The sequence below is a fragment of the Aquarana catesbeiana genome, linkage group LG04, assembly GCF_042186555.1.
Source record: "Aquarana catesbeiana isolate 2022-GZ linkage group LG04, ASM4218655v1, whole genome shotgun sequence".
NCBI lineage: Eukaryota > Metazoa > Chordata > Amphibia > Anura > Ranidae > Aquarana > Aquarana catesbeiana.
The window spans coordinates 406,379,356-406,406,964 of NC_133327.1; the positions used below are offsets into that span (position 1 = coordinate 406,379,356).

General features: G+C 40.1%; 1 protein-coding gene across 7 annotated transcripts in view; it reads left to right on the forward strand.

Annotated features, from left to right (window-relative positions):
• LAMA2 (laminin subunit alpha 2) overlaps positions 1-27,609 on the forward strand; it is a 1,513,089-nt gene that overhangs the window by 195,814 nt on the left and 1,289,666 nt on the right. For all 7 annotated transcript variants that reach the window (XM_073627245.1, XM_073627247.1, XM_073627249.1 and 4 more), the window contains exon 2: positions 25,639-25,809. In XM_073627245.1, coding sequence (XP_073483346.1) covers positions 25,639-25,809 — 171 coding nt within the window. The remainder of the gene's footprint in view (positions 1-25,638; positions 25,810-27,609) is intronic.

The following is a 27,609-nucleotide window of genomic DNA, read 5'->3' on the forward strand; positions in this document are numbered from 1 at the left end:
AGTAGAACACAAAGAATATAGCAAAGGAAATGTGTCATTATACTGGAATGACAGGAACTTTTGTTAAGGGAATAAATGACCAGGGGCACCTTGAGATCTCACTTAAAAAGTAAAGCTTATTTGGCACACCATGGTTAATTATGGCTGTAGTCAAAATGAAGGTGCCATTGAAAAAGTATTCATACCCCTTTTAAATTTTCCACATTTTGGTATGTTATAACCAAAAACATAAATGTATTTTATTGGGATTGTATGTGATAGACCAACACAAAGTGGCACATAATTGTGAAGTGGAAGGAAAATGATAAATGGTTTTCAAATTTTTTTTTTTACAAATAAATATTTGAAAAGTCTGGCATGCATTTGTATTCAGCCCCCCTGAGTCAATACTTTGTAGAACCACCTTTTGCTGCAATTATAGACTTCCATTGGGTATGTCTCTACCAGCTTTGCACATCTAGAGAGTGACATTTTTGCCCATTCTTTGCAAAATAGCTCAAGCTCTGTCAGATTGATGAAGAGCATCTGTGAACAGCAATTTTTAAGTCTTGCCACAATTCTAAATTGGATTTAGGTCAGGGACCTTCGACTGGGCCATTCTAACACATGAATATGCTTTGATCTAGACCATTCCATTGTAGCTCTGACTGTATGTTTAGGATCGTTGTCCTGCTTTAAGTCTCAAGCCTTTTGCAGACTCTTACAGGTTTTCTTCTAAGATTTCCCTGTATTTGGCTCCATCCATCCTCCCATCAACTCTGACAAGCTTCCCTGTCCCTGCTGATGAAGAGCATCCCCACAACATGATGCTGCTACCACTATGTTTCATGGTGGGGTGGTGTGTTCAGGGTGATGTACAGTGTTAATTTTTCTGCGACACATAGCGATTTGCTTTTAGGCCAAAAAGTTAAATTTTGGTCTCATCTGACCAGAGCATCTTCTTCCACATTTTTGTTGTGTCACCCACATGGCTTCTCGCAAAAAAACTGCAAATGGGCCTTCTTATGGCTTTCTTTCAATAATGTCTTTCTTCTTGCTACTCTTCCACAAAGGCCAGATTTGTGGAGTGCACGACTAATAGTTGTCCTGTGGACAGATTCTCCCACCTGAGCTGTGGATCTCTGCAGCTCCTAGAGAGTTAACATCGGCCTCCTGCTTGCTTCTCTGATTAATGCTCTCCTTGCCCAGCCTGTCAGTTTAGGTGGACGGCCATGTCTTGGTAGGTTTGCAGTTGTGCCATACTAATTCTATTTTCAGATGATTGATTGAACAGTGCTCCCTGAGATGTTCAAAGTTTGGGATATTTTTATATAACCTAACCCTGCTTTAAACATCTCCACAACCTTATCCCTTACCTGTCTGGTGTGTTCCTTGACCTTCATGATGCTGCTTGTTCACTAAGATTCTCTAACAAACCTCTGAGGGCTTCACAGAACAGCTGTATTTATACTGAGATTAAATTACACACAGGTGGCCAAAATTTACTAATTAGGTGACTTCTGAAGGCAATTGGTTCCACTAGATTTTAGTTTGGGGTATCAGAGTAAAGGGAAATTGAAATAACAAAGTGTAGCGCTAGAAATAGAAGTGCACTGATGCAATTCAAACCAATATCAAAAGTAACAATAAAATGACAACAAATGTAAAATATAAATCATGATACGCACAATTAAGCACAACGTGTATATAGTGAAAATGGAGATATACACATTCAAAATAAGTCCATAAATAAAGGTAAGTAAAAATCTGTTCCCAGCCAAGTGCAGTGAAGTCTTTGCAAAAAGTGAATATGTACACTCGTGGAAAAAAGACCACCACTGGATGAAGGGAAGGCTTACCGAATCGTTTGAACACACTAGGGCATACGCTCTGTGTGTCAAACAGGCTTGTTATGTAATGGATGAACCATGGGTAGGTGCCGTCAAACCAACAGCTCAGAAATCCATAGACATGTGGAGAGTAATGGAAAGGAAACAAAAGAGGACCATAGCGTAATTCCATAAAACAGAGATATATTTATTAAAATGAAAAACCACTCACATGGATCTAGGTAAAAACAACAATGTAGAACAATGTAGGCAGCAGTGGGGACCGTCCCAATGCGTTTTGTCTCTAAAAGAACATCATCTGGGGTATCTCACCACTGCTGCTGATCCCATATCTATATAGAAAGTGACCCCCATCATGAGAGCCAAAAACACAAGCCATTGCGGTGCGTGTAGGATGTACTTCCGGTTTCGCTCAAGATGGCAATCCCGCGTGCGTTCCACCTTTCTCCTCTAGACAGTAGGGAAATGCGTTCCACAGTGTATGTCCACAAAGTGGGAGGTACACTGAAAGGGAAGCGGTATGGCCTAAACGGATATGACCTGTACCAATCAATGGGCGGAGACGACGTCACGACATCTTTCCAGGATGTGCGCTTCACAGGCACGTAAAAACAAGTCCGTGCTAACCACCGGTCGTCCGTCCAGGGAATGCGCACTACCAACACCCAAGGTCGCGCCCAATAGGAGGAGAAGCGCTCGTGTCATATTTACATATAACGTGCGTCTTACGTCACAACCACCATGCAACTGAACTAAAAGGGAAAAGTATCCCTCTACCTTGAGCGTGATAAGGTCATGTGACCAACCGTGTGTGTGACTACATAAATAAAATCCCTATAAAGCGGAAGCAAGATGTTCAACATCCACTAAATATAGGGAACAAGGTTGTGTAACAAAAAGTTGTTTTATATAACAAAAAGTTGTTTTATATAAGGATGACATATGTTTGAATTAAAAATAGTATGATGTATTAGATAATATATTAGATGTTCTCTAAAGGACAAATATATATAACCTAAAAAAGGTTTTGGCCCCTCCTCTCCATGGGGCTATGTATCTATCAATGATTAGGAATGAGGTGCCTTTTAGATTACGATCATGGTGTAATCTGTAATGTCTGGGCACAGGATGTTTTGTGTCCCCACTTTTAATTAGAGAAATATGTTCCGCCACTCTGATAGAAAAAGTGCGGATGGTGCGACCCACATATTGCTTCCCACAAGGGCAGGTGATTAAATAAACAATATAGTGGGTCGCACACGTGCAAAAATGTTTGATAGAATACTGTTTGTGGGTGACAGAAGACCTGAAGGTGATCACTTTCTGACCTACTCCCGTATTATGTTGACACACCGTGCATTTCCTGCATGGGAAAAAAACAGTTAGTTCCTGAAAAAATGTCGTACGTGTAGGAGGATTGATAATGTTGAGGGCTATTCTACTTTGAAGTGTGGGTGCCCCCCTGAAAATCATCTTGGCCTGTTCGGGTAAAGAAGGCCCAAGAATATGATCACTCTTAAGAATATCCCAATGTTTTGTGAAAATTGCCTTGATCTGGCGATATTGGGTGGAAAAGGTAGTCAACATAGCCCATCTAAACTTATTGTCAGTGTCCAGCTTGGGTTTGGTAGTGAGTAAAGAAGCCCTGTCTACCTCCAGAGTACGAGAGATCTCCGAGTCGATTTCAGAGTGACCATATCCCTTATCAAGCACTTGCATCTTGAGTGCTTCTGCCTGTACCTTGAAGGTGTTTACATCGCTGCAATTCCTCCTTAGTCATAAAAATTGACTACGTGGGACAGAACAAATCCAAGAAGGGTGATGGCAACTATCTGTAGGGATATAGCCATTTCTGTCAGTCGACTTAAAGAAAGTTTTAAATTGAAAGCCTTCATTAACTACCAGGATCTCTAGATCTAAAAAAGTAATTTTTTCTGTGCTGGAAGTGTAAGTCAACAAGATACCTCTGTCATTCTCATTAAGGAGGTCAAAAAAGGCCTGTAGGGAATCCGCAGAGCCATTCCAGAGGAGGAGGATGTCGTCTATATATCGCGCCCATAGGACCAAGGACAGGTTCTCAAGGGCATAGACGACATCCTCCTCCCACTTGGCCATAAATAGATTGGCAAGGCTTGGGGCGAATTTGGCCCCCATAGCCACTCCCCTAAGTTGAAGATAGAATTGTTGATTAAACCAGAAGTAACTGTGTGTAGTTGCAAATTGTAGAAGTTCCATGATGAACTCTCATTGGAAAGAGGCCAGAGACGGATCTTTATCCAGAAAATATTTCACCGCTTCAAAACCCCTATCATGGGATATCGAGGTGTACAGGGAGGCCACATCAGCCGTAGCCATGATGTAACCCCCCTGCACCTCAAGGCCCTCCAGAAGTCAGATTGTAGATCCGGTGCCTTTTAAATATGACGGCGTGTGTCTGACTAACGGCTGTAAAAAATGATCAATGTAGCGACCTATGCGAGAGGTAACTGAGTTGATACCGCTCACAATAGGTCTCCCAGGTGGGTGGTAAGGATCCTTGTGGATCTTAGGTAGATAATAAATTGTTGGTATTCTTGGAGCCAAAGGGACTAAAAAATCTCTCTCTTTTTTGTTCAAAATACCACCATCAAAGCCTCTAGTTACAATTTTCAACAGATCCTTATTATATCCATGTGTAGAATTATTAGAAAGTACCTTGTATGTATTTGGTTCATTAAGAATTCTGTACATTTGAGATTCATAATCTGATTGATCAAGAACAAAAATACCACCCCCCTTGTCAGCAGGACGTATTACCAAATTTTTCTGTTGACATAGTGATTTTAGACCAATGCTAGACATTGGTTGGTGGCGAGTCCGTCTGACTGTTAAATTAGCTAGGTCCTTGAGTACAAGGTCCTTAAAAATGTGGATGGCTGGGGCTACAGGGCCGGGTGGGTTGAACACAGAGGGGTTAGCTAATCCTGAATGTACCGTGCCTGAAGTTGCAGCGATATCTGTACTCCTACAAGGATTGGAGATAAGATAGCGTTGTACATTTAATTTGCGAATGTACTTATGTACATCTATGAAAGTACTAAATTTGTCCAATTGTTTAGGTGGTGCAAATTTGAGGCCCTTGTCCAGAACGAACAATTCCTCCTTGGTGAAAGGTTTTGAACTCAAATTAAAAACGCCTTGTCCCATTAATTTCATTTTCTTTTTCCTGTTCTGTACTCTCCACCCCCCTCTTGTACCTCTCTTGGGTTTGGAATATTTCTGCGCATGGATGAATCCATGTGAAAATCCAGATCCTGTGTGATTGAGTTATATCCATAGGATGGCTGCTCGTGAAAATCTCTCCGATCAAACGAGCCGTCACGCCTATTCACGGGTGGAGAAAACCTATTGTAGGTAGTCACAGTGGGTTCTCCATATTGACGTGAACCTGGATAATAAGCATTGGGGTACTCTCTATGGTGAGAGGGGTTTCTCTGTAGTAACCATGATGGTCACGGGGGTAGTCAGTGTCATAATGGTAGAAGTCATAACGACTACGACTCCCTTGACCTCTACCACCTCTATTGCCCCTATTATGGCCTCTACCCCTAGTGGGGGCAGTTGGTGTGTGTGGGCTGTAATGGCGTACACTGGGTTGTAAAGATCTATTATCACCTGTGCCTCCCTGCCCCTCGTATGACTGGAGGGTAGGGCCCTATCATCAGTAGTGCCAGATGCGTGTGGCACCAAAGTTTGGGATATGGCCACTCTGAAATTGACTCAGAGATCTCTCATACTCTGGAGGTAGACAGGGCTTCTTTACTCACTACCAAACCCAAGCTGGACACTGAAAATAAGTTTAGATGGGCTATGTTGACTACCTTTTCCACCCAATATCGCCAGATCAAGGCAATTTTCACAAAACATTGGGATATTCTTAAGAGTGATCATATTCTTGGGCCTTCTTTACCCGAACAGGCCAAGATGATTTTCAGGGGGGCACCCACACTTCAAAGTAGAATAGCCCCCAACATTATCAATCCTCCTACACGTGTGACATTTTTTCAGGAATTAACTGTTTTTTTCCTATGCAGGAAATGCACGGTGTGTCAGCATAAAATGGGAGTAGGTCAGAAAGTGGTCACCTTCAGGTCTTCTGTCACCAACAAACAGTATTCTATCAAACATTTTTGCACATGTGCGACCCACTATATTGTTTATTTAATCACCTGCCCTTGCGGGAAGCAATATGTGGGTCGCACCATCCGCACTTTTTCTATCAGAGTGGCGGAACATATTTCCCTAATTAAAAGTGGGGACACAAAACATCCTGTGCGCAGACATTACAGATTACACCACAATCGTAATCTAAAAGGCACCTCATTCCTAATCATTGATAGTTCTGGATCTACGAACTACGCTCCTACTCGCCCTATGGCATGAACATAGAGTGGGATATTAATGCCTTTATTAGTCAGGCCTGATAGACTTTTATTTATTTCATAATTTGACCCTATAGTTACAAATCTCTCTCTTCATTTGTTCTTAATATTTGAGCCTTTGGTTGCCAATCTCTCTCTTTATTTGTTCTTAATATGATTATTTGTGTGTGATCATTTGTGTACAGGTGGCGCCACATGAGAGTCCATTCCATAAGCAGCTCATCTGTCCATTTGCGCCGCTCTTACACCCGTCAAAGATTTTTATACCCTTTTTTAGGTTATATATATATTTATCCTTTAGAGAACATCTAATATATTATCTAATACATCGTACTATTTTTAATTCAAACATATGTCATCCTTATATAAAACAACTTTTTGTTATATAAAACAACTTTTTGTTACACAGCCTTGTTCCCTATATTTAGTGGATGTTGAACATCTTCCTTCCGCTTTATAGGGATTTTATTTATGTAGTCACACACACGGTTGATCACATGACCTTATCACGCTCAAGGTAGAGGGATACTTTTCCCTTTTAGTTCAGTTGTGCGGTGGTTGTGACGTAAGACGCACGTTATGTGTCAATATGACACGAGCGCTTCTCCTCCTATTGGGCACGACCTTGGGTGTTGGTAGTGCTCATGCCCTGGACGGACGACTTTACGTCGTTTCCGCCCGGTGGTTAGCACGGACTTGTTTTTACGTGCCTGTGAAGCGCACATCCTGGAAAGACGTGGTGACGTCGTTTCCGCCCATTGATTGGTACGGGTCATATCCGCTTAGGCCATACCGCTTCCCTTTCAGTGTACCTCCCACTCCCACTGTGGACATACACTGTGGAATGCATTTCCCTACTGTCTAGTGGAGTAAGGTGGAACGCACGCGGGATAGCCATCTTGGGCGAAACCGGAAGTACATCCTACACGCACCGCAATGGCTTGTGTTTTTGGCTCTCATGATGGGGGTCACTTTCTATATAGATATGGGATCAGCAGCAGTGGTGAGATACCCCAGATGATGTCCTTTTAGAGACGAAATGCGTTGGTACGGTCCCCACTGCTGCCTACATTGTTCTACATTGTTGTTTTTACCTAGATCCATGTGAGTGGTTTTTCATTTTAATAAATATATCTCTGTTTTATGGAATTACGCTATGGTCCTCTTTTGTTTCCTTTCCATTACTCTCCACATGTCTATGGATTTCTGAGCTGTTGGTTTGCCTGTGGTGCTAAGGCCAAATAGTCTGTGTTCACTTTGCAAGAGAAGCTGAACTTTGCAAGGGAATTTGCCCTACAGCTTACTGAATGGGGTAAAGCTCTGCTGATTTCCAATCCAATCATGCATGTTTTTTTATGTCCTTGCACATGATTATGTATTCTTTGCAAAGTTAAACTTCACACAATTCACTAAGCTGTGGGGTAAATTCCCTTGCAAAGTGCATTCTTCCTTGAAAACGGCAAAGCCTTTTCGACTTTAGAAGTGAAGGTCTTTTACTACAATAATTAGGAGACTACAGATGATACAATAGTGTAAAAGTTGGCAGCAGCAGATACAAAGATTACATCCTGGGGCTTCCTGATGAGAATTAAAGTGTTACTAAACCCACAACAGTAAAACCAGTCTGTATATGCAGTAAAGCATGTTATACTCACTGTGGAACCTAAGGGGTTAATCCTCCACATTGTGTAAAAATGCAGTTTGATCCTGTCTTCTCTGATCCTCATCTTCTTCCAGTGTCTCCAACACATCTCTGGGTATTACAGAGGCTAGGGAACAAACTGCACAGGCTCAGTTTGGTGTTTTGCTAGAGAGTTTTTTTTTTCTTGGGAGAGTGCATGTGATCAGCACAGGACCAATCAGCACTGTCCAGACAGATGGTCAGGGGTTCTACAGTCTTATAGGACAGTGACAACAGTATGAAATTTCCTCCTATATGCTTTAACCAGACACTGATAGAAGCCACCAGACTGCTATATACTGCTGATGAGAAAAGGTATTTAGCAGTTTATATTTACTAAAATAATTGCATTTCCATGTTCTGTGTATTGTGGGAGACCAGATATAGTGAATGCAGGGTCCTGGGTTTAGTACCACATTAAGATAATGCTGAAATATAGTAGTCTAAAATTGGCTAGCAAGACAGACAGTAGACCCAACTTCTGTATACCTAACTTTTATTTTATTTATGGGAAGGGAAGGGCTGAATGTGAGCATTATAATGTATTACCAACCGGCTCCTGTACATATACGTCGGCACTTTGAAGATGGATATCTCGGTAACGGCAGCAGCTGCTGCCACAACCAAGGTATCCATCTTTACAGGAGCCGGTTCTGTGTACGATAATGGTGGTCTCTGTGGCGGGTTTGCCACGAGATCACCGTTATCGGCGGCGGGAGAGGTACCACCCCCCCTCCCGCCGCTCTCCCGTGCCCTCCGCCGCTTATCGGAGCCGTCGGTAGCGGCGGAGGAGATCGGGGCCTCTCACTGCTGAGGTAAGGAGATGAGTGAGGCTAAGATGGCCCCCACCCGTCTCCATACCATAAGAGGGCGGAAGCGACGTCATGACGTCAGCTCCGCCCATATGTCTTAAAGGCATATTTTTTTTGTCTTTTTTTTTTTTGCATTTTAGTCCAAATATGAGATCTGAGGACTTTTTGACCCCAGATCTCATATTTAAGAGGACCTGTCATGCTTTTTTCTATTACAAGGGATGTTTACATTCCTTGTAATAGGAATAAAAGTGATCCATTTTTTTTTTTTTTAAAACAGTGAAAAAATAAATATAATAAAGTAAAATGAATAAGAAAAAAAAAAAATTAAAGCGCCCTGTCCCGACGAGCTCGTGTGCAGAAGTGAACGCATATGTGAGTAGCGCCCGCATATGAAAACGGTGGTCAAACCACACATGTGAGGTATCGCCGTGACCGGTAGAGCGAGAGCAATAATTATAGCCCTAGACCTCCTCTGTAGCACAAAACATGCAACCTGTAGAATTTTTTAAACGTCGCATATGGAGATTTTTAAGGGTATTAGTTTGACGCCATTCCACGAGCGGGCGCAATTTTGAAGCGTGACATGTTGGGTATGAATTTACTTGGCATAACATTATATTTCACAATATAAAAAAAATTGGGCTAAATTTACTGTTGTCTTATTTTTTTATTCAAAAAAGTGAATTTTTTCCAAAAAAAGTGCGCTTATAAGACCGCTGCGCAAATACGGTGCAAAAAAAAGTATTTCAATGACCGCCATTTTATTCTCTATGGTGTTAGAAAAGAAAATATATAATGTTTGGGGGTTCTAAGTAATTTTCTAGCAAAAAAACCTGTTTTAAACATGTAAACACCTAAAATCCAAAACGAGGCTAGTGCTTAAGTGGTTAAGCTGCACATTGTTCTTGCACCAAATTTTCACCATGCTGAAAACAATCTAGGTGAGTTTCCTGCCTCAGCCCGGAATAGACATTTTGTCTGGGGGTCCCTGTGCTTCCCTTTCAACAGGCTGGGCATAGTTTTGGAGCTTATATGTAAGTAATAGACTCTTTGCCCCCTATTGGTTTTCCCCCTTAGGGGAAGATTTAATACCATATATTTTTTGATGATCTTTATAGTCTACCATTGCATCTAACTCCTGACAATTGGTCGTGAGCCATGAAATGCATAAAGTTTATAGGGTGCACAGACATTTTTGATTCATCATTCATTCATTGATTTTTGCTCAACTGGTTTGTGCTGGCTATTTATGTTCTAACAATTTATTATATGCCTATTCTGTATATGTTATCCTTGTATTTATTTACCAGTTCTTGCATACTGTATGGTTTTGAAATTTACTCCGAATATAAGAGACTATTTACAAGAAGGTACTATACCCCTAATAAACTGCATGCCATTTTTCCATCAACTCCAGTTGATAGAGGATGTCCATCCTCAGGCTCCTTTTCCCACATTTTCTGGGATTGCGATAAAATTTCACATATCTGGCACCAAATAGAAAACTTTGCTTCAGCTATTTCTGACACACGTATTAATGTTTCCCTATCTAACTGCTTATTATTTACAGCTATTCCTGGCATTTCCATACCACACAAGACTTATCCATATGATAAGCATAGCGATTCACTGGTTAATTGCTTTTCATTGGAAATCAAATTCAGTTTGTCTCATGGAAAGAATTTTTCATACATTATATAACACTACATATTTCAACAACAAAAAATGGGATCCATGGTTCAAATGCTGAAATTCTCTTTCAACCCCTAAATAACTTGCACTATGTTTCTTGCATTTGTATTTGCATGAACACGAACCATATCTCGAGGGGAAATATCTTGTCTGTGAGTTGTTTATATAACAGGCTGGAGCAAGAGAACTGATATCGAAGTGACGAAAAAGGAGGGAGCTTTCATTCAGAGCTTTTGTGGCTCATTGTTGAGGTGAGCAGGCATAACAGCTGGTGGAGGTGTGCACAGTTTATTATACCTAAGAAGTGTGGTAGAAGCACAGTGGTGGAATATCTGTAAACAGCAATCAAGAAATTACAGAAGTTGAGATATATATATATATATATATATATATATATATATATATATATATATATATATATATATATATATATATATATATATATCTCAACTTCTGTAATTTCTTGATTGCTGTTTACAGATATTCCACCACTGTGCTTCTACCACACTTCTTATGAACTTTTATTTTATTTTATTTTGATTCATGGAAATTTAATGTTTATACTTTTCACTGTGTTGAGATTTACTGCACTATTTACACAATAAATATTTTTGATGGTGAAGTGATATACTGAGAGTGTTCAGCAGCTGCAGATAATTAATTTATAATTGTACACTTGCACAATAATTTAATTTTAATTCAAATTTTATTTAGCACATAGCATTTTTTGTGGTGCTGACTGATTTTTACACAAAGCACATTATATTTTGGTAATACCTATGGAAGGATAGAAATACTCATTCATCATAATGATAATATATTTTCTTTCAAATGTTTGTTACTGCAGATGTGTCTGGTCACATCTTTTTTGTTTTTTTATTTACAGATTCTAAACAAGTAGTAAGGTATTTTTTTCTTTTTTTGCAATTTCTTATTGACCACTATAGCTGTAGGCATTGTGGAAAAATTATTCTTTAAGGTTTATAAGATATACTTTAAAATCACAGCTGTTAGTGCGCTACTTAGTGCACTTGACAATGGTATTCTATGGCATTGTATTCACTAACAGCAAAATAATATTCAGGTTTTTCTCAAACTATAAAATATGATTTTGATTTCAGGCTGGCTTCCACGAGATTCTTGCTCGTGATTACTCTTTGAAGTATTTTAAGCTCTACTGTTTTTGTCATATTTTGTATAAAAAAAATGTCAAAAGCATTTCCCTTTCTAGATGATTAATTGATAGCTTACAAAACTGAGTGGTTTTCAATAGTATAATTTGAATAAAACATTGCTCTTTATGTTGGCTACTGAGATACCCAGCTGTTACCATGTTTTATATCCATTTTAGTTTCACATTATTAATTTTCATTTTAATGTTCAAATTGCATTTTTAAATTCTGGCATTCTCATTTAGTTTGCTCCTGTGTCTCTCACAAAGATCTGGTCCCTGCGTGGTGTTTGTTAAATTACAGTATTAATTTTATATGAGTTCTTTAATTAAATGAACTATATGAACCTTGCATAGTATATCTTTTATGATATTGCATTCTATATTACCTTCCACCTCCTATGGCGTGTGCAGTCACACTGGGCCTAAATGTGAGCAAAATACCAGCAAGTGTCATAGAGCTTCAATAATAAATACACAACATGCAGAGCATTATGGAATTTCTATAGCACTTTACATAGAAATTCACATTTATTGTCCCAGCACGCTGCAAACATAATGGTCTAGAATAGCTTCTTTCTACTTTTACATAACGTTACTGACTGTACAAAAACATAGTAAAGTTTTTTGCTGACCAAGCTTTGTACGATAATATTAATAAATGAATGAGTTGTGACCCCTATCAGGATTAATAACTATTTCATGGGTGAGGTTTGAAATTTCAGTTTTTTAAATATGTCTGTAGCACTAACTCTCTATGGAGCTGCTGGTTTATTGCGGGCTGTTACCGTCACCTTCGCTACCTCTATTTCACCAGATCCGGGTCTAGGGTCCCGTTGTGTTTATCACCATACGATGTAGGCACCGGACACTTGAGTATCTTTTCCAATGCTTTAATAAACATAAATTGAAGGAAGTAGCAGGAAAGATGCAGAAGGAGAGTTGCAGGGAAGTTCAAATACCTTTTTTTAGTGTAGCATTAGGAATTTAGAACTTGTAGATGAATGTACTATCTGACAAATCTGACTATGTATGAACAGATAACCCACTAAATTTACCTATAAGCGATTGAAAATCTACCAGCGCTACATACTCCCCCCACTACAATAGACGTTGTCCTCAACGTCTGCCAAAAATAACTCCCAAGCCCTCAGTAGGTATTTGAACTTAAAACTTGGACAAGGGCAAGGAAAAAGAAAAGACAGTATAGAGATAATACAGTTTCAACATTTATAAAACAACATGTTCATATCCGCAAACAAAATCACATTACGACTGTCACAACCCCACTGTCTATCTAGCTAAAAAGCCTAACAGCTTGATAGGAGATCCAATTGTTCCTGAAAAAAAACAAAGTTAGACACACACTAAATATATACAGTAGCCTTACTAAACCGTTTAGGAACAAAGTCTCATTCCAAAAGAAGAATGACACTCTCTTCCCATATATTTTTCCCTTTTAATTAACCCGAATTAAAGTAACTTGAGAAGTTCATCCCTATTTTTAATGGAGAAAATCCAGCTATCTAAGAGTCTTTGGATTTTTAAAACACTGAGATGAACATTATCTCTTGATCGCGAAGATCTCTAAACACTGACACTCTCTAACTATACACCCCAGAGTTCTTTGTTCATAATCACCAATAAAACCGAGGATCTGGCACTGTCAGTTTCTTTCCCAGTTTATCCACTGTGGTGATAAAGTACACAATGTCATCTTTTCCGGGTGTACAAATGACCACTTTGTCAGCATAGATGTGCCGACCATAGTTCCAGTGTAAGAAACATCCACTGAAGCATTCGTCCATGGCAACAGAACATCCAGTCTTCCGGAAAGGCTTTGGCACAGACAAATAGTCCCAAACAGCTTCACTGTACCACAGTTCCCGGTTGGCCTCAATTTCCTGCATGATCTCCTGAGGAACATAGGGAAACTCCAACCCATATTCTGTGGCAACACGTTTGGAAAGCACTCTCTGTAAACATGCAAGTTTAGGCAAAGATCTTTTTTTCCCCAAATCAGGAGGCACACAAGAGTTCGGTGATTTACCATAGACCCGACGGGTGTCGGAAGCAAATTAGCAATTTTAGACAATGTCTCCTTAGTACACAAGGTGATGTCTTCCAAGAATCCATGGCTGTCCACTCTGAGAAAGTCAAGGCAGAAGCAACATCTTCGCCCTGGGCCCACAAAAGTTCCTGTGACATTGTCTCAAACAAATCATCATCACCAGAGAGATCCGACATGGATTCTATCTCCGAATCTCTCTAATCTTCTGCCGGCAAATATTTACACAGTCCCAGATATGTCCCCCTTTGATCTCTCACCCGTTCCTGACGTGGACTTCCCCGGATCCATGCACCTCTCCGCCTCCGGTTCGGATAGTCTCTGGGGTAGGCCTCAACAACGGCCGCGGGAAGCCTTTACATATCCCACCTTCCTCTGGACAGGTGCAACGGGGATAGGCGTAGTGGGCGTGGAAATGAAAGTGATGTCCGCTGATGTAGTGACAGCGGTATCTCCCTCAGGAACACTCCGCTGTTCCACTGTAGCATTAGCTGTAGCCCAGTCCATCAAGGTCCATCAAAGTCCACAAGGCGACATAGTAGGCTGCTCTACTATGAACAAATATTTTCCGCACCGCATACAACAAACAAATGGACGGAGATGTATGGCCAGTCCTTCACACTCATGGCAAAGCATGCCCAGCACTTCAATATCTCCAACCGTGTAGAGAACAAACCTCCCCTGCGGTTTCAGACGAATGCCGGTATCTGTCAGCAAGGTTCTGGTCAGCATAGCACCCGCAGCGGTACTCGTAGGGAACATCTTAGGTCCTATAGTTGGCGGTATCAATGAAAAAGAAGACATGGCCGCACTCTGATCTTTTCAGCACGATCACGAGGCCTCTCTTCTCCTCTGGCGCCAAACACACACACACGTGTCCCACGCGGCAACAAGTAGGTTAAGCTCCTCCCACTTGTTCTTCTGATCACATAGCTCCCGGGCTTTTACTGCTCACCCACAGCATACGCAGTCAGAAATAAAGTCCTGCAGTTTAACCTCTTCCTCTCTCCAAAAATTGACAAAGTCCAGAAATTTGTTCCAACGTAAACTCCTGGTGAAATACTTCTCAGGGCTGCGGGAGGTTGATGGCTAACAATCCTGGATGATGCCCCCACATGTAGCACTAACTCTCTATGGAGCTGCTGGTTTATTGCGGGCTGTTACCGTCACCTTCACTACCTCTATTTCACCAGAATCGGGTCTAGGGTCCCGTTGAGTTTATCACCATACGATGTAGGCACCGGACACTTGAGTATCTTTTCCAATGCTTTAATAAACATAAATTGAAGGAAGTAGCAGGAAAGAGGCAGAAGGAGCGTTGCAGGGAAGTTCAAATACCTTTTCTTGGTGTAGCATTAGGAATTTAGAACTTGTAGATGAATGTACTATCTCTTTAGAGTTGAATCTTTGCCCGCCTGGATAGGTTTCTCTCACTAACCTAGCAGCCAGTATGTAGCATGAACAAAAGTCTCTGCCACAGACTTGATCGGAACAATACCCGTACGATCCTCTGCCACAGGATGTAATGGTATAAGATGAATAGCAAACACAGCACTAGAACCTTTAAGCCGACCCGGCAGTACTATGCAGTAGGGTTACTTTAGGATGCGTCCTCCAACTGAGTCACCAGGCCCCTCTCCAGACCAGCACTCTGCATAATCCTTCCATGACGGGTCCTCCCTTGGGATCTTCTGAGTTGTCCAGCTTCTTCCCTCTGGGACAGACAGCCCAGGACCATTCCTCTGCCGCTGTGGTAGGCCTCAGACAGGCTTCTGGGCCCACCCACACGCTGGACCATGAGGTAGTACTCCTAGCACATACCTGTCGGCCAGGAGGGCCAGCAGGTGGAAAGAAACAAACCCTAAAACATGGCGTCTGTCCCATAAATACCCTCTCCCAGAATGCAACTCGGAGGACCTCCTCCACCGAGTTATCTCCGAGACAGAGGAGCACTCATACACTTCAGCATGTTGCCTTTCCAACACCGACCCATGGTGACAATGACACCCACAGGCACAGTGTGAAACTACATGCGACTCAGCCAAGCTGGAACAGAGGCAAATTTGACTATGTATGAACAGATAACCCACTAAATTTACCTATAAGCGATAGATTGAAAATCTACCAGTGCTACATGTCTATAAATACACATAGTCATTTTAAATTATATTAATTTCACTAAGCATTATTAAACATTGTAAACCTAAGAAATTAATAAAAAGATATTGACTAAAGTGGAATTCCAGATTTGCAGCCAAAATGGGATAACACCGTTGACTCCAAAACTAGAAATACTCTTTAAAGTAAAAATTCCCAAGGAAGATGTGTAGGGGCCATAATGCAACTGTATTGCTGCTGTGAAAAAAAAGAAAATAACTATACACACGTATTAACACCTTCCCGCCCGGCCTATAGCAAAATGGAGGCCGGGAGCGCGGCGATATGTAAGATGGACAATCCGCGCTACCCTTAAAACAAATCAATAAATTTTGTGAAATAATACTAGCTGAAATAATTTGCAAGATTATAGTGACAAAAGGTGCTGCAACGTAGAAAACCTTGAATATGAGGTTTGAACTAAATATAAAGAAAAAACTAAGTGCGCTACCTACAATAGTGAAATTAAATAAATTGTGAATAAAGAAATGAAAACATAAAAAATGAATGCATAAATAAACAGTCCATCAATAAACTGAGTGATATTCTGGGAGGTGTTCTAATGAAAAGTTCTTCACTTAAAACGGTGCCGTCTTCACCACAATTCTTCACAGATCAAACAAAGGTAAAGATGGGCTGCTTACCAGATATGCTGGATCCCCACTACAGAGATCTTTCAGGCTCAGGATAATTGTCTCCGTTATCAGAAAACAGCTGATCAGAGTTCCCTACACATCTGGCACTTCTCAGTGCTGGAGCGGCAGCCAGGAATGTTCTCCTTATCTCCACAGCTTCAACAATGCCGCTCGTGACATATAGTAAAAGATTTAAGAAGGGCAAGAGAGACAATTCTAGGTGTAGTAGATTAAAACCCTTTGTTCCACATGAGGGACAACTGACATCAGAAGCAGAGCAAACACTCTTAGAGACGTTTGGAGACCAATCCAGGAGATTTCCTTTTTCCACAAGCCTGTCATTCCTTACTTTCATGTAAGTGTCAGATTACACGTTATTGTAAACATTAAATACTTACACTCAGTGACGCTTTTCTTGTTTTTTTCTTTTCATTAGTGCCCATTAGTGCAGCCTATGGGTGCCCATCAGTGAAGGAGAAAAATTACTTATTTACAAAATTTTGTAACAGAAACTAAGAAAACGTTTTTTCAAAATTTTCTGTCAGTTTAGCAAAAAATAAAAACTCAGCAGTGATTAAATACCACCAAAAGAAAGCTCTATCTGCCTCAAAAAATGATAACAATTTTGTTTGGGTACAGCATTGAATGACTGCAAAATTGTCATTCAAGGTGCGACAGCTCTAAAAGCTGAAAATTGGCCTGGGCAGGAAGAGGGTGAAAGTGCCCAGTATTAAATGGTTAAACAGAAAATAGACAAAAGGACCGCAGCACTACCCTTCCTATAAAAGTATGAAGAGTGGTGGGACCCTCATATATTTTTCTATATTTATAGGAAAGATAGCTCTGCACTCCTTTTTGTCTTTTTTTAATTTAGTAGATGTGGTAACACATAGTAGTGTCTAGCCACACATCGTTCAATAATTGATTTGATTATTTTTGACCATTAGTGTTCTCTATTATAAAGATAATAGCGCAGCAACAAAACGGATACAATTTTACTTTGGGATTTATCTATTTGTATTTCAATATCACTATAGAGCTGCACTATTTGTTTATTTATGTTAGTGTTTTGTATCAGAACATTGCGCACAGCAGTTGTTTACATATATATACTTGTTACCTTGGCGCAAATGTATCTGAATTTGAGGTAATCTTTAACTTTGTACATGTATTTGCTTCACAGTATGTATATTGTACTCCACTGCCTTCAAAATGGTAAATGTCAGTATATGGGACTTGCGGAAAAAAAAACCTGGGTGTAAAACCCAGTCATATGGCTTGTCAAAGTTACATGAACCACAGTATTTTATTAATTGACCATAACATGTCACAGTGTGCAAAGCTCTGCAAAGAATAAATGAGTGGATAAAAATATTCACTCACCGTGATAAATGAGAACACAAGGCACAGCCTGTAGACTCTTTGCTTGGACTTCCTGTGGATGTGGCACATTCCAGCAGTAGCTCAACATCATAGTTTTGCCATGGTAACTACAGCATTGTATACCAAGGCACTGTCCATTGGTACAGCTACTTGTAGTCCAAATTATGAGTTCACAGGAAGGGCTTCAGTTGAACTGAGTAAGCGTTGTTGCCCAGTGTCTGTGGATACACTTATTGTTATGATTTAATTGTTTTATATACTTACTGATATGATTTTATTGAAAGCAGGGCATATTAAGAAAGATGCCACAATGATGTTACCACTTCCTTGCACCTGTATTTTCAAAATGTCTATTTTTCATACGTTATAGGGAATCCAATAATGGGGTTTTAATGTTTTACTATTTATTCTCAATAATGCTAGGAAAATAAGAATATATATTGCTACCAAATTAAAGGCCTATTAATAATAAAAAAATTGACATGTAATACTACAAAGCCTAAAAGATATAATTTGTGGTACTGAAACATTACAACAAGGGGGGCCTGAAACACATTAAATGCAATACATTACTATTCTGGGCGATGCCATGATTCCACCCAGTGACCAATGCATACTTACATGATATATTTGTTTACGTCAATGGGAAACGGGACAGGTAGCTGGACATAATGTTGGTTACAGTTTTTACCAAGTCTTGTTGCCTTTTGTTGAACATTTTGTATTTATTTATTTTTTCCTAAGGCCTGGTTCACACTAGTGAAATTTCAGATGCCAACACTTAAATGTGAGCTGTGGTTGGCTTTAAATGAACTATATACACAAATTATATGTATTCATGCATAAGCTTGCATGTATATTTCACATGAGGGATTGTGTTTTATGTTAATATAGTTAATAGAATAGTTAATATATTTAGTTTTTTGTATTTTGAAATACAGTGCCTTGCAAAACTATTCACCCCATTGGATTTTTACCTATTTTGCTACATTACAGCCTTTAGTTCAAAGTTTTTTTACTCTGAATTATATGTGATGGATCAGAACACAATAGTTGGTTAAGTAAAATTAGAAAAATATATACATAAAACTATTTTTCTGAAATAAGAAAAATGATAATTGGTATGTGGTGCAACCAATTACCTTCAGCAGTCACATAATTAGTGAAATGCAACACCTAAGCAAGAGGCACCACTAACCAAACACTGCCATGAAGAACAAGGAATTCTCCAAACAAGTAAGGGACAATGTTGTTAAGAGGTACAAGTCAGGGTTAGGTTATAAAAAAAAATCCAAATCTTTGATGATCCCTAGGAGCACCATTAAATCTATGATAACCAAATGGAAGGAACATGGCACAACAAAAAACCTGCCAAGAGATGGCCGCATACCAAAACTCACGGACCGGGCAAGGAGGGCATTAATCAGAGAGGCAGCCCAGAGACCTAAGGTAACCCTGGAGGAGCTGTAGAGTTTCAGAGCAGAGATTGGAGTACCTGTACATAGGATGACAATAAGCTGTACACTCCATAGTGTTGGTCTTTATGGCAGAGTGGCCAGAAGAAAGCCATTACTTTCAGCAAAAAACAAAATGGCACGTTTTGAGTTTGCGAAAAGGCATGTGGGAGACTCCCAAAATGTATGGAGGAAGGTGGTCTGGTCTGATGAGACTAAAATGTAACTTTTTGGCCACCAAAGAAAACGCTATGTCTGGCGCAAACCCAACACATCACATCACCCAAAGAACACCACGTTTTTCAGCAGTAACTGGGAAACTGATCAGAGTTGAGGGAAGGATGGATGATGGTAAATACAGGGATATTCTTGAGCAAAACCTGTACCACTCTGTGTGTAATTTGGGGCTAGGATGGAGGTTCACCTTCCAGCAGGACAATGACCCCAAACACACTGCTAAACCAACACTTGAGTGGTTTAAGGGGAAAACATGTAAATGTGTTGGAATGGCCTAGTCAAAGCCCAGACCTCAATCCAATAGAAAATCTGTGGTCAGACTTAAAGATTGCTGTTCACAAGCGTAAACCATCTAACTTGAAGGAGCTGGAGCCGTTTTGCAAGGAGGAATGGGCAAAAATCCCAGTGGTAAGATGTGGCAAGCTCATAGAGACTAAAAGGTGGCTCTACAAAGTATTGACTTCAGGGGGGTGAATAGTTATGCACATTTACTTTTTCTGTTATTTTGTCCTATTTGTTGTTTGCTTCACAATAAAAAAAATCTTCAAAGTTGTGGGCATGTTCTTAAATGATGCAAATTTTCAAACAATCCATGTTGTAATTCCAGGTTGTGAGGCAACAAAACATGAAAAATCCCAAGGGGGGTGAATACTTTTGCAAGGCACTGTATATAATTGAGCGCTGAACAATCTGTTTTCATTTATCTTTATTTCAATCTAAGTTTATTGAAAAATGTTTTTACATACAAAATTTTCACACATAGATGGTACTAAAGTACCACCAACCACAATACAAAAATAATATATACAATAAGCAACACTTATGAGAGTCACCTGAGCATAGAGGAGAGCTTTGTTTATAAATACAAAAGCACACCACAAAAAAAATAGGACATTGATATAGTTATATAGTGTTATATAGACCTATGCTAGTAGACAAATAGACCAGTATGCTTGTGTATCTATAGGGAGGGTGCTAAGTAGGGATGAGCCGAACACCCCCCTGTTCGGTTCGCACCAGAACATGTGAACAGGCAAAAAATTTGTTCGAACACGCGAACACCATTAAAGTCTAAGGGACATGAACATGAATAACCAAAAGTGCTAATTTTAAAGGCTTATATGCAAGTTATTGTCATAAAAAGTGTTTGGGGACCTGAGTCCTGCCCCAGGGGACATGGATCAATGCAAAAAAAGTTTTAAAAACGGCTGTTTTTTCGGGAGCAGTTATTTTAATAATGCTTAAAGTGAAACTTTAAACCTGTGGCATTCCCCGTGACATCAGAGGGGGACCCCGCCCCCCCTCACGGGGAATGCCACAGGGAAGTCCCTGTCAAGTCCCCGTGCGTCAGAGGGGGGCAGGGTCACACAGCGGGAGCCTCCCATTATGGATGTGGAGCGGCCCGAGGAGAAGAAGGGAAGAAGACGCCGTGGAGGAAGATGCCGGACAAGAACACTGGATGAAGAACCAGAAGAAGAAGAAGATGGAAGAAGAAACCGAAGGAAGATAGAAGAAAGAAGATAAAAGATAGAAGAAAGAAGAAGCATTTAAATAAAGGAATTGTCAAAAACTGTCTCTTGTCATTTTTAACATTTTTGACACTTTTTTTGTGAAATGGTAGGGGCACTTTTGTACCCCCTTACCATTTCACACAGGGGGGACAGGATCTGGGGGTCCCCTTGTTAAAGGGGGCTTCCAGATTCCGATAAGCCCCCCGCCTGCAGACCCCCACAACCACCGGGCAAGGGTTGTGGGGATGAGGCCCTTGTCCCCATCAACATGGGGACAAGGTGCTTTGGGGGGCTACCCCAAAGCACCCTCCCAATGTTGAGGGCATGTGGCCTGGTACAGTTCAGGAGGGGGGCGCTCTATCGTCCCCCCTCTTTTCCTGCGGCCTGCCAGGTTGAGTGCTTGGATAAGGGTCTGGTATAGATTTTGAGGGGGACCCACGCCATTTTTTTTATTTTGCCCGGGGTTCCCCTTAATATCCATACCAGACCTGAAGGGCCTGGTATGGAATTTAGGGGGACCCCCACACCATTTTTTTTTTTAATTTTGGTTCGGGGTTCCCCTGTGGGGGAATCCCATGCCGTTTTTATCAATGAACTTTTATTTGTATTGTCGGACCTGGAAATTCATTAATAGCCGCGAGTAGTTTTAAATGACTTTTTTCCTTTGAAATGTCATTTTGCTGTCAGACTGTTCTAAACACGGGAAACATGTGCCCCTTTAAAGGCATACTATAGACACCCCCAGGTACGAAATTTAAAGGAATATTACCCTTTTATTTCACTTTAAGCATTATTAAAATCACTGCTCCCGAAAAAAACGGCCGTTTTTAAAACTTTTTTTTGCATTGATCCATGTCCCCTGTGGCAGGACCCAGGTCCCCAAACACTTTTTATAACAATACCATGCATATAAGCCTTTAAAATTAGCACTTTTGATTTCTCCAATAGACTTTTAAAGGGTGTTCCTCGGCTTTCGAATTTGCCACGAACACCCCAAATTGTTCGCTGTTCGGCAAACTGGCGAACAGCCGATGTTCGGGTCGAACATGAGTTCGACTCGAGCTCGAAGCTCATCCCTAGTGCTAAGCATCAATTATTGGGTATTGGAGCGCAGTGAACCCAACCCTCCCCCCTCCCACTACCGATAAGAGTTATGGTCTATGGTAATTCGGTGCTTAACATTTGACAGCAACTCTGGGGAGGGTACAGGTGGAAAAAAGAGAAAAAAAGAGTGAAACACATATTGGTACTAGCTGCTTTAAACTGAGTTAGGTTTGGCTGTGTGGGAATTTTAATTTTTCAAAATTGTTTCTCTAATATCTGAAAAAATAAAACATACAAAATAAAGTATACATTTTAAAGTATAGTATCAGAGACAGTGTCAAAATGAAGTAGCACTTATAATCTATCACATACAAAATCTGAAAAAGCCCTGGGGCTCAGAGGGGTTTATACAGTGGGGGAAATAAGTATTTGATCCCCTGCAAATTTTGTAAGTTTTCACACTTACAAAGAAATGGAGGGTCTATAATTTTTTATCATAGGTGTATTTTAATTGATTGAGGCAGAATATCAACCAAAAATCCAGAAAAAACACATAAAACAAATACTATAAATTAAGTTTCAGTTCAGTGAGTGAAATAAGTATTTGATTCCCAAGCAAAACATGACTTAGTACTTGGTGGAGAAACCCTTATTGGCAAGCAAAGAGGTAAGACATTTCTTGTAGTTGGTGACCAGATTTGCACACATCTCAGGGGGAATTTTGGTCCACTCTTCTTTACAGATCTTCTGTAGATATTTAAGATTTCTTGGCTGTCGCTTGGCAAGTTGAAGTTTCAGCTCCCTCCATAAATTTTCTTTAGGATTAAGGTCTGGAAACTGGCTAGGCCATTCTGTGACCTTAATGCGCTTCTTCTTGAGCCACTCCTTTGTTGCCTTGGTGGTATGTTTTGGGTCATTGTCATGCTGGAAGATCCATCCACGACCCATCTTCATTGTTCTGCCTGAGGGAAGAAGGTTCTCATCCAATATTTTACAATACATGGCCCCTGTCCATTGACCCCTCAATGCAGCAAAGTCAGTCTGTACCTTTAGCAGAGAAACAGCCATAAGCATAATGTTTCCACCTCCGTGCTCGACTGTAGGGATGGTGTTCTTAGGGTCATAGTCAGCATTTTTCTTCCTCCAAACACGGAGAGACCACCTCCTACATTGGCATGTACAGTCATGCCAATGAACATCTAAATGATTCAGAGAAGGATTTGGAGAAAGTGCTGTGGTCAGATGAGACCAAAATTGAGGTCTTTGGCATTAACTCGGCTCGCCATGTTTGGAGAAAGAAAAATGTATAGGTTAAAAGTGCTGGAACTCAAATGGTTAATTTCGAGTAACAGTATACAATTTATTATCTTTACTATAAAACTGGTCAAACCAAGATTAGCTACATAAAAATAGGTTTTGTTTGTCTACATATTTCATATCATTACTGGGATTTGGGGGTTTAATGCAATATCGTTTGCTTGCCAATCATGCAGTATGTTCTTAAAGAGGTCAACTCTTAGTAATAGAGGTATTATACTCTGGTGGCCAGTGTCTCCAATCTCCTCTCCATTTTAATGCTTTATCCTCTGTAATACTCTTCATCCTTCAACACTTCTGTGAATATTGGATGCCTGTAATCCCCTCTGTGTGCTGTGGCTTCACCCATCTGCCCCCTTAATGTACTACTGTGTCCTATAATGATGTAAGGGTCAAAGTATGGATCCACGGCATGAGGCAGGAACACAGACTTTCAAAATGTCAAACAGAGTTGAGTTAAATATTTCTTCTATTGCAGGGGATTGGCATTTGGAATCTTTAAAAGACTTGACAGGGTCACTTTAATTTTAGATCTAACTATTTGGAGGACTTAAATGAAGAAGTTTAGGAGAAACATTTTTTTTTAAATTTAGCTTTAACATTTAAGAAAACTAGTATGGGGTCAGATAGAAAGAGAGTTTTGTTATCCCCATTGTTTACTACACAAAGTGTAACTGGAGTTTTCCTATTTAAGGAGAGTGTGCCACTTTGCAATGATGACTATTCCAGAAACAACAACTGTTACAATTGAGGCAGTCTACAGCACAGCACACAGAAGTATACTGAGTCAGTAGTAAGGAACATCACAGCATTTTATGTCCCCCCTAGTCAGAAAAAGGACTTTGTTTTTTTTTTTCAATTTCATTTTTTTATTTATTTATTTTTTTTAGTTTAATATCTGATGAAAGCAAGAAGACCCAGGAAGCATTTGTATGTGTGGTATATGTGTGTTTGTGTGACCCTGAAGACATGGTCTGGAAAGAAGTTTATAAAAATTTCAGTCCAAGTAAACAAATAGTATGTAATGGTTTTAACAGATATTTAAAAAAAATGAAAGCTATTAAATACATAGTTAGTTTTAAGTTCATCTTATTATTTTTCTGTGCATGAGCCCGCAAACCACTGCACCTGCGATCAGTGGATCACAGGTGCAATGTCAGGCTCCTGTACTGCTTTCTTTCCTGTACCTCTGTACAAGCTTTTAGTTTGAAAACTGGAGGAAGTGTCAATGAAAATACAAGGGTGCACATCAGCACCTTCGTAGTTCATTGAGAACTACAAGCTGTCTGTCTTCCCTGAGCGCTCCCAGCACAGTTACTGGCGACTAACAGAAAGCTTCTGATCGCAAGTAGCTTTCTGATCATGTAACCGCTGTGACAGCCAATCAGGGTGCCGCCTCCTGGCATCTGAAACACCTAAAGGGCCAGGAGACACCGACGCCAAAGGGTTAAAGACATCTCCAAACATGTAATATACAGTAAAAAAGTAATGTATTTCCATTGTTGCCCTTGAAGTCACATAAAATGGAAGACTTTTTTTCCCACCGTACCTTATTTTTTTAAATTGTTTTTACATTGGTGCATGTTCTCCATGGAGTGCCTAGCTCCCTGTCACCTCTGTTTGACAATCCCTTGCCTATTACACTTGAAAATTTACAGAATTGCTTTTTGAGATTCACTTCCTCCTTAGATTTTAATGGGGTTCATAATAAAGTTCCTAATTGTTAAATTTTGTATTTGACAAACAGCCCAAACAAATGTATTCATATCTAGAACCTAGTCCTATGGCATGTTTATAGATAACACAATATTTTGAAAAGTGGTCAGTCATGCAAATTACATGACAATACTCAAATCTTTATATGGAATATAAACCCATTATAGCAAATAAATTAGGGTGACAAGCAAGTGATTTCTCATGACATTTCAAAACAAGTTTTTCAATCCAACATATCCAACATTCCAGTCTCATGTCTAATATATATCATAGATCAAAACTTTGTTAAGTGTGTTATACTTACAAATGTATGCTAAACTTATATAAAATAACAGAACCGGGTCTGTGCTGTCATTGCATTTTTCCATTTTGAAATATCACTTACTTTTGAGAATAGTATACCTTATATTTGGAGAAGTTACAAAGTTAACATGAAGAAAATTGTACAAGTGTTCTCTGAGATGACAAGACCACCCTTTAATCAAACTGTTTTCTTTCTTTTCCCAGGATTGTTTCCTGCAGTTCTCAATCTTGCCTCTAATGCCATAATCACAGCAAATGCCACATGTGGTGAAAATGGACCTGAGATGTTTTGCAAGATGGTAGAGCATGTTCATGGACAACCTGCGAGGCATCCACAGTGCCGCACCTGTGACCAGACATCCCTTGATAAAAGCTGTAGGTGCTAAACAATATAATTGTTTACTATTTCTTTGTAAGGCTAATGTATATACTACTACTATATAGTAATACTACATAGTAATCATGTCCCAGATACCAGCAATCAATAAATGAACAATAAATGCTAAATTATGTGAAGTCTGTAACATATATATAAAAATATATGTTCACATGAAAACTCAAAAAGAATATTCCACAACTACATGACCCCAAATTGATATTACATTACAGACACAGAGGCCTAACAAAGTATTATACCGAAATGTAAAAATATACACATTGGTACGTGAATCTGTATGCCCCTGTGTATCTTAAACAATTGGTCCTAAACCAAACCATCAAAAATTGTGGGTGTCATGTAATTGTGGAATATTCTTTTTGAGTTCTCATAGGAACATACAGTGCATCCGGAAAGTATTCACACACTTTTTCCACATTTTATGTTACAGCTTTATTCCTAAATGGATTAAATTCATTATTTTCATCAAAATTCTACAAATAATATCCGATAATGACACCATGAAAGAAGTTTGTTTGAAATCTTTGCAAATTTATATATAAAAAAAAATCGCATGTCGCAAGTATTCACAGGCTTTGCCATGACACTCAAAATTGAGCATCCTGCTTCCACTGATCATCCTTGAGATGTTTCTACAACTTAATTGGAGTCCACCTGTGGACCTGTGGAAAATTCAGTTGATTAGACATGATTTGGAAAGGCACACACCTGTCTATAAGGTCCCACAGTTAACAGTGCATATCAGAGCACAAACCAAGCCATGAAGTCCAAGGAATTGTCTGTAGACCTCTGAGACAGGATGGTATTGCAGCACAAATCTAGGGAAGGGTACAGAAATATTTCTACAGCATTGAAGGTGCCAATGAGCACAGTGGCCTCCATCATCCATATATGAAAGAAGTTTGGAACCACCTGGACTCCTCCCAGAGCCCAAACTGAGCGATCGGGGGAGAAGGGCTTTAGTCAGGGAGGTAACCAAGAAGCAGAGCAGAGCTCCAGCATTTCTCTGTGGAGAGAGGAGAACCTTCCAGAGAAACAACCATCTCTGCAGCACTCCACCAATCAGGCCAGTATGGCAGAGTGGCCAGATGGAAGCCACTCCTCAGTAAAAGGCACACAACAGCCCGCCTGGAGTTTTACAAAAGGCACCTGAAGGACTCTCACACCATGTGAAACAAAATTCTCAGGTCTAATGAAACAAAGATTGAACTCTTTGGCTTGAATGGCAAGCGCCATGTCTGAAGGAAACAAGGTGCCGCTCATGACCTGGCCAATACCATTCCTACAGTGAAGCATGGTGGTGACAGAATCATGCTGTGGGATGTTTTTTAGCAGCAGGAACTTGGAGACTAGTCAGGATTGAGGAAAAGATGAATGCAGCAATGTACAGAGACATCCTTGATGAAAACCTGTTCCAGAGTACTTTGGACCTCAGGCTGGGGTGAAGGTTCATCTTCCAACAGGACAACGACCCTAAGCACACAGCTAAGATAACAAAAAAGGGGCCACGGGGCAACTCTGTGGATGTCCTTGAGTGGTCCAGCCAGAGCAAAGACTTGAACCCAATTGAACATCTCTGGAGAGATCTGCAAATGGCTGTGCACGATGCTCCCCATCCAACCTGATGGAGATTGAGAGGTCCTGCAAAGAAGAATGAGGGAAACTGTCCAAATATAGGTGTGCCAAGCTTGTAGCATCATGTTTAAAAAGACTTGAGGCTGTAATTGGTGCCAAAGGTGCTTTACCTAAGCATTGAGCAAAGGCTATGAATACTTACA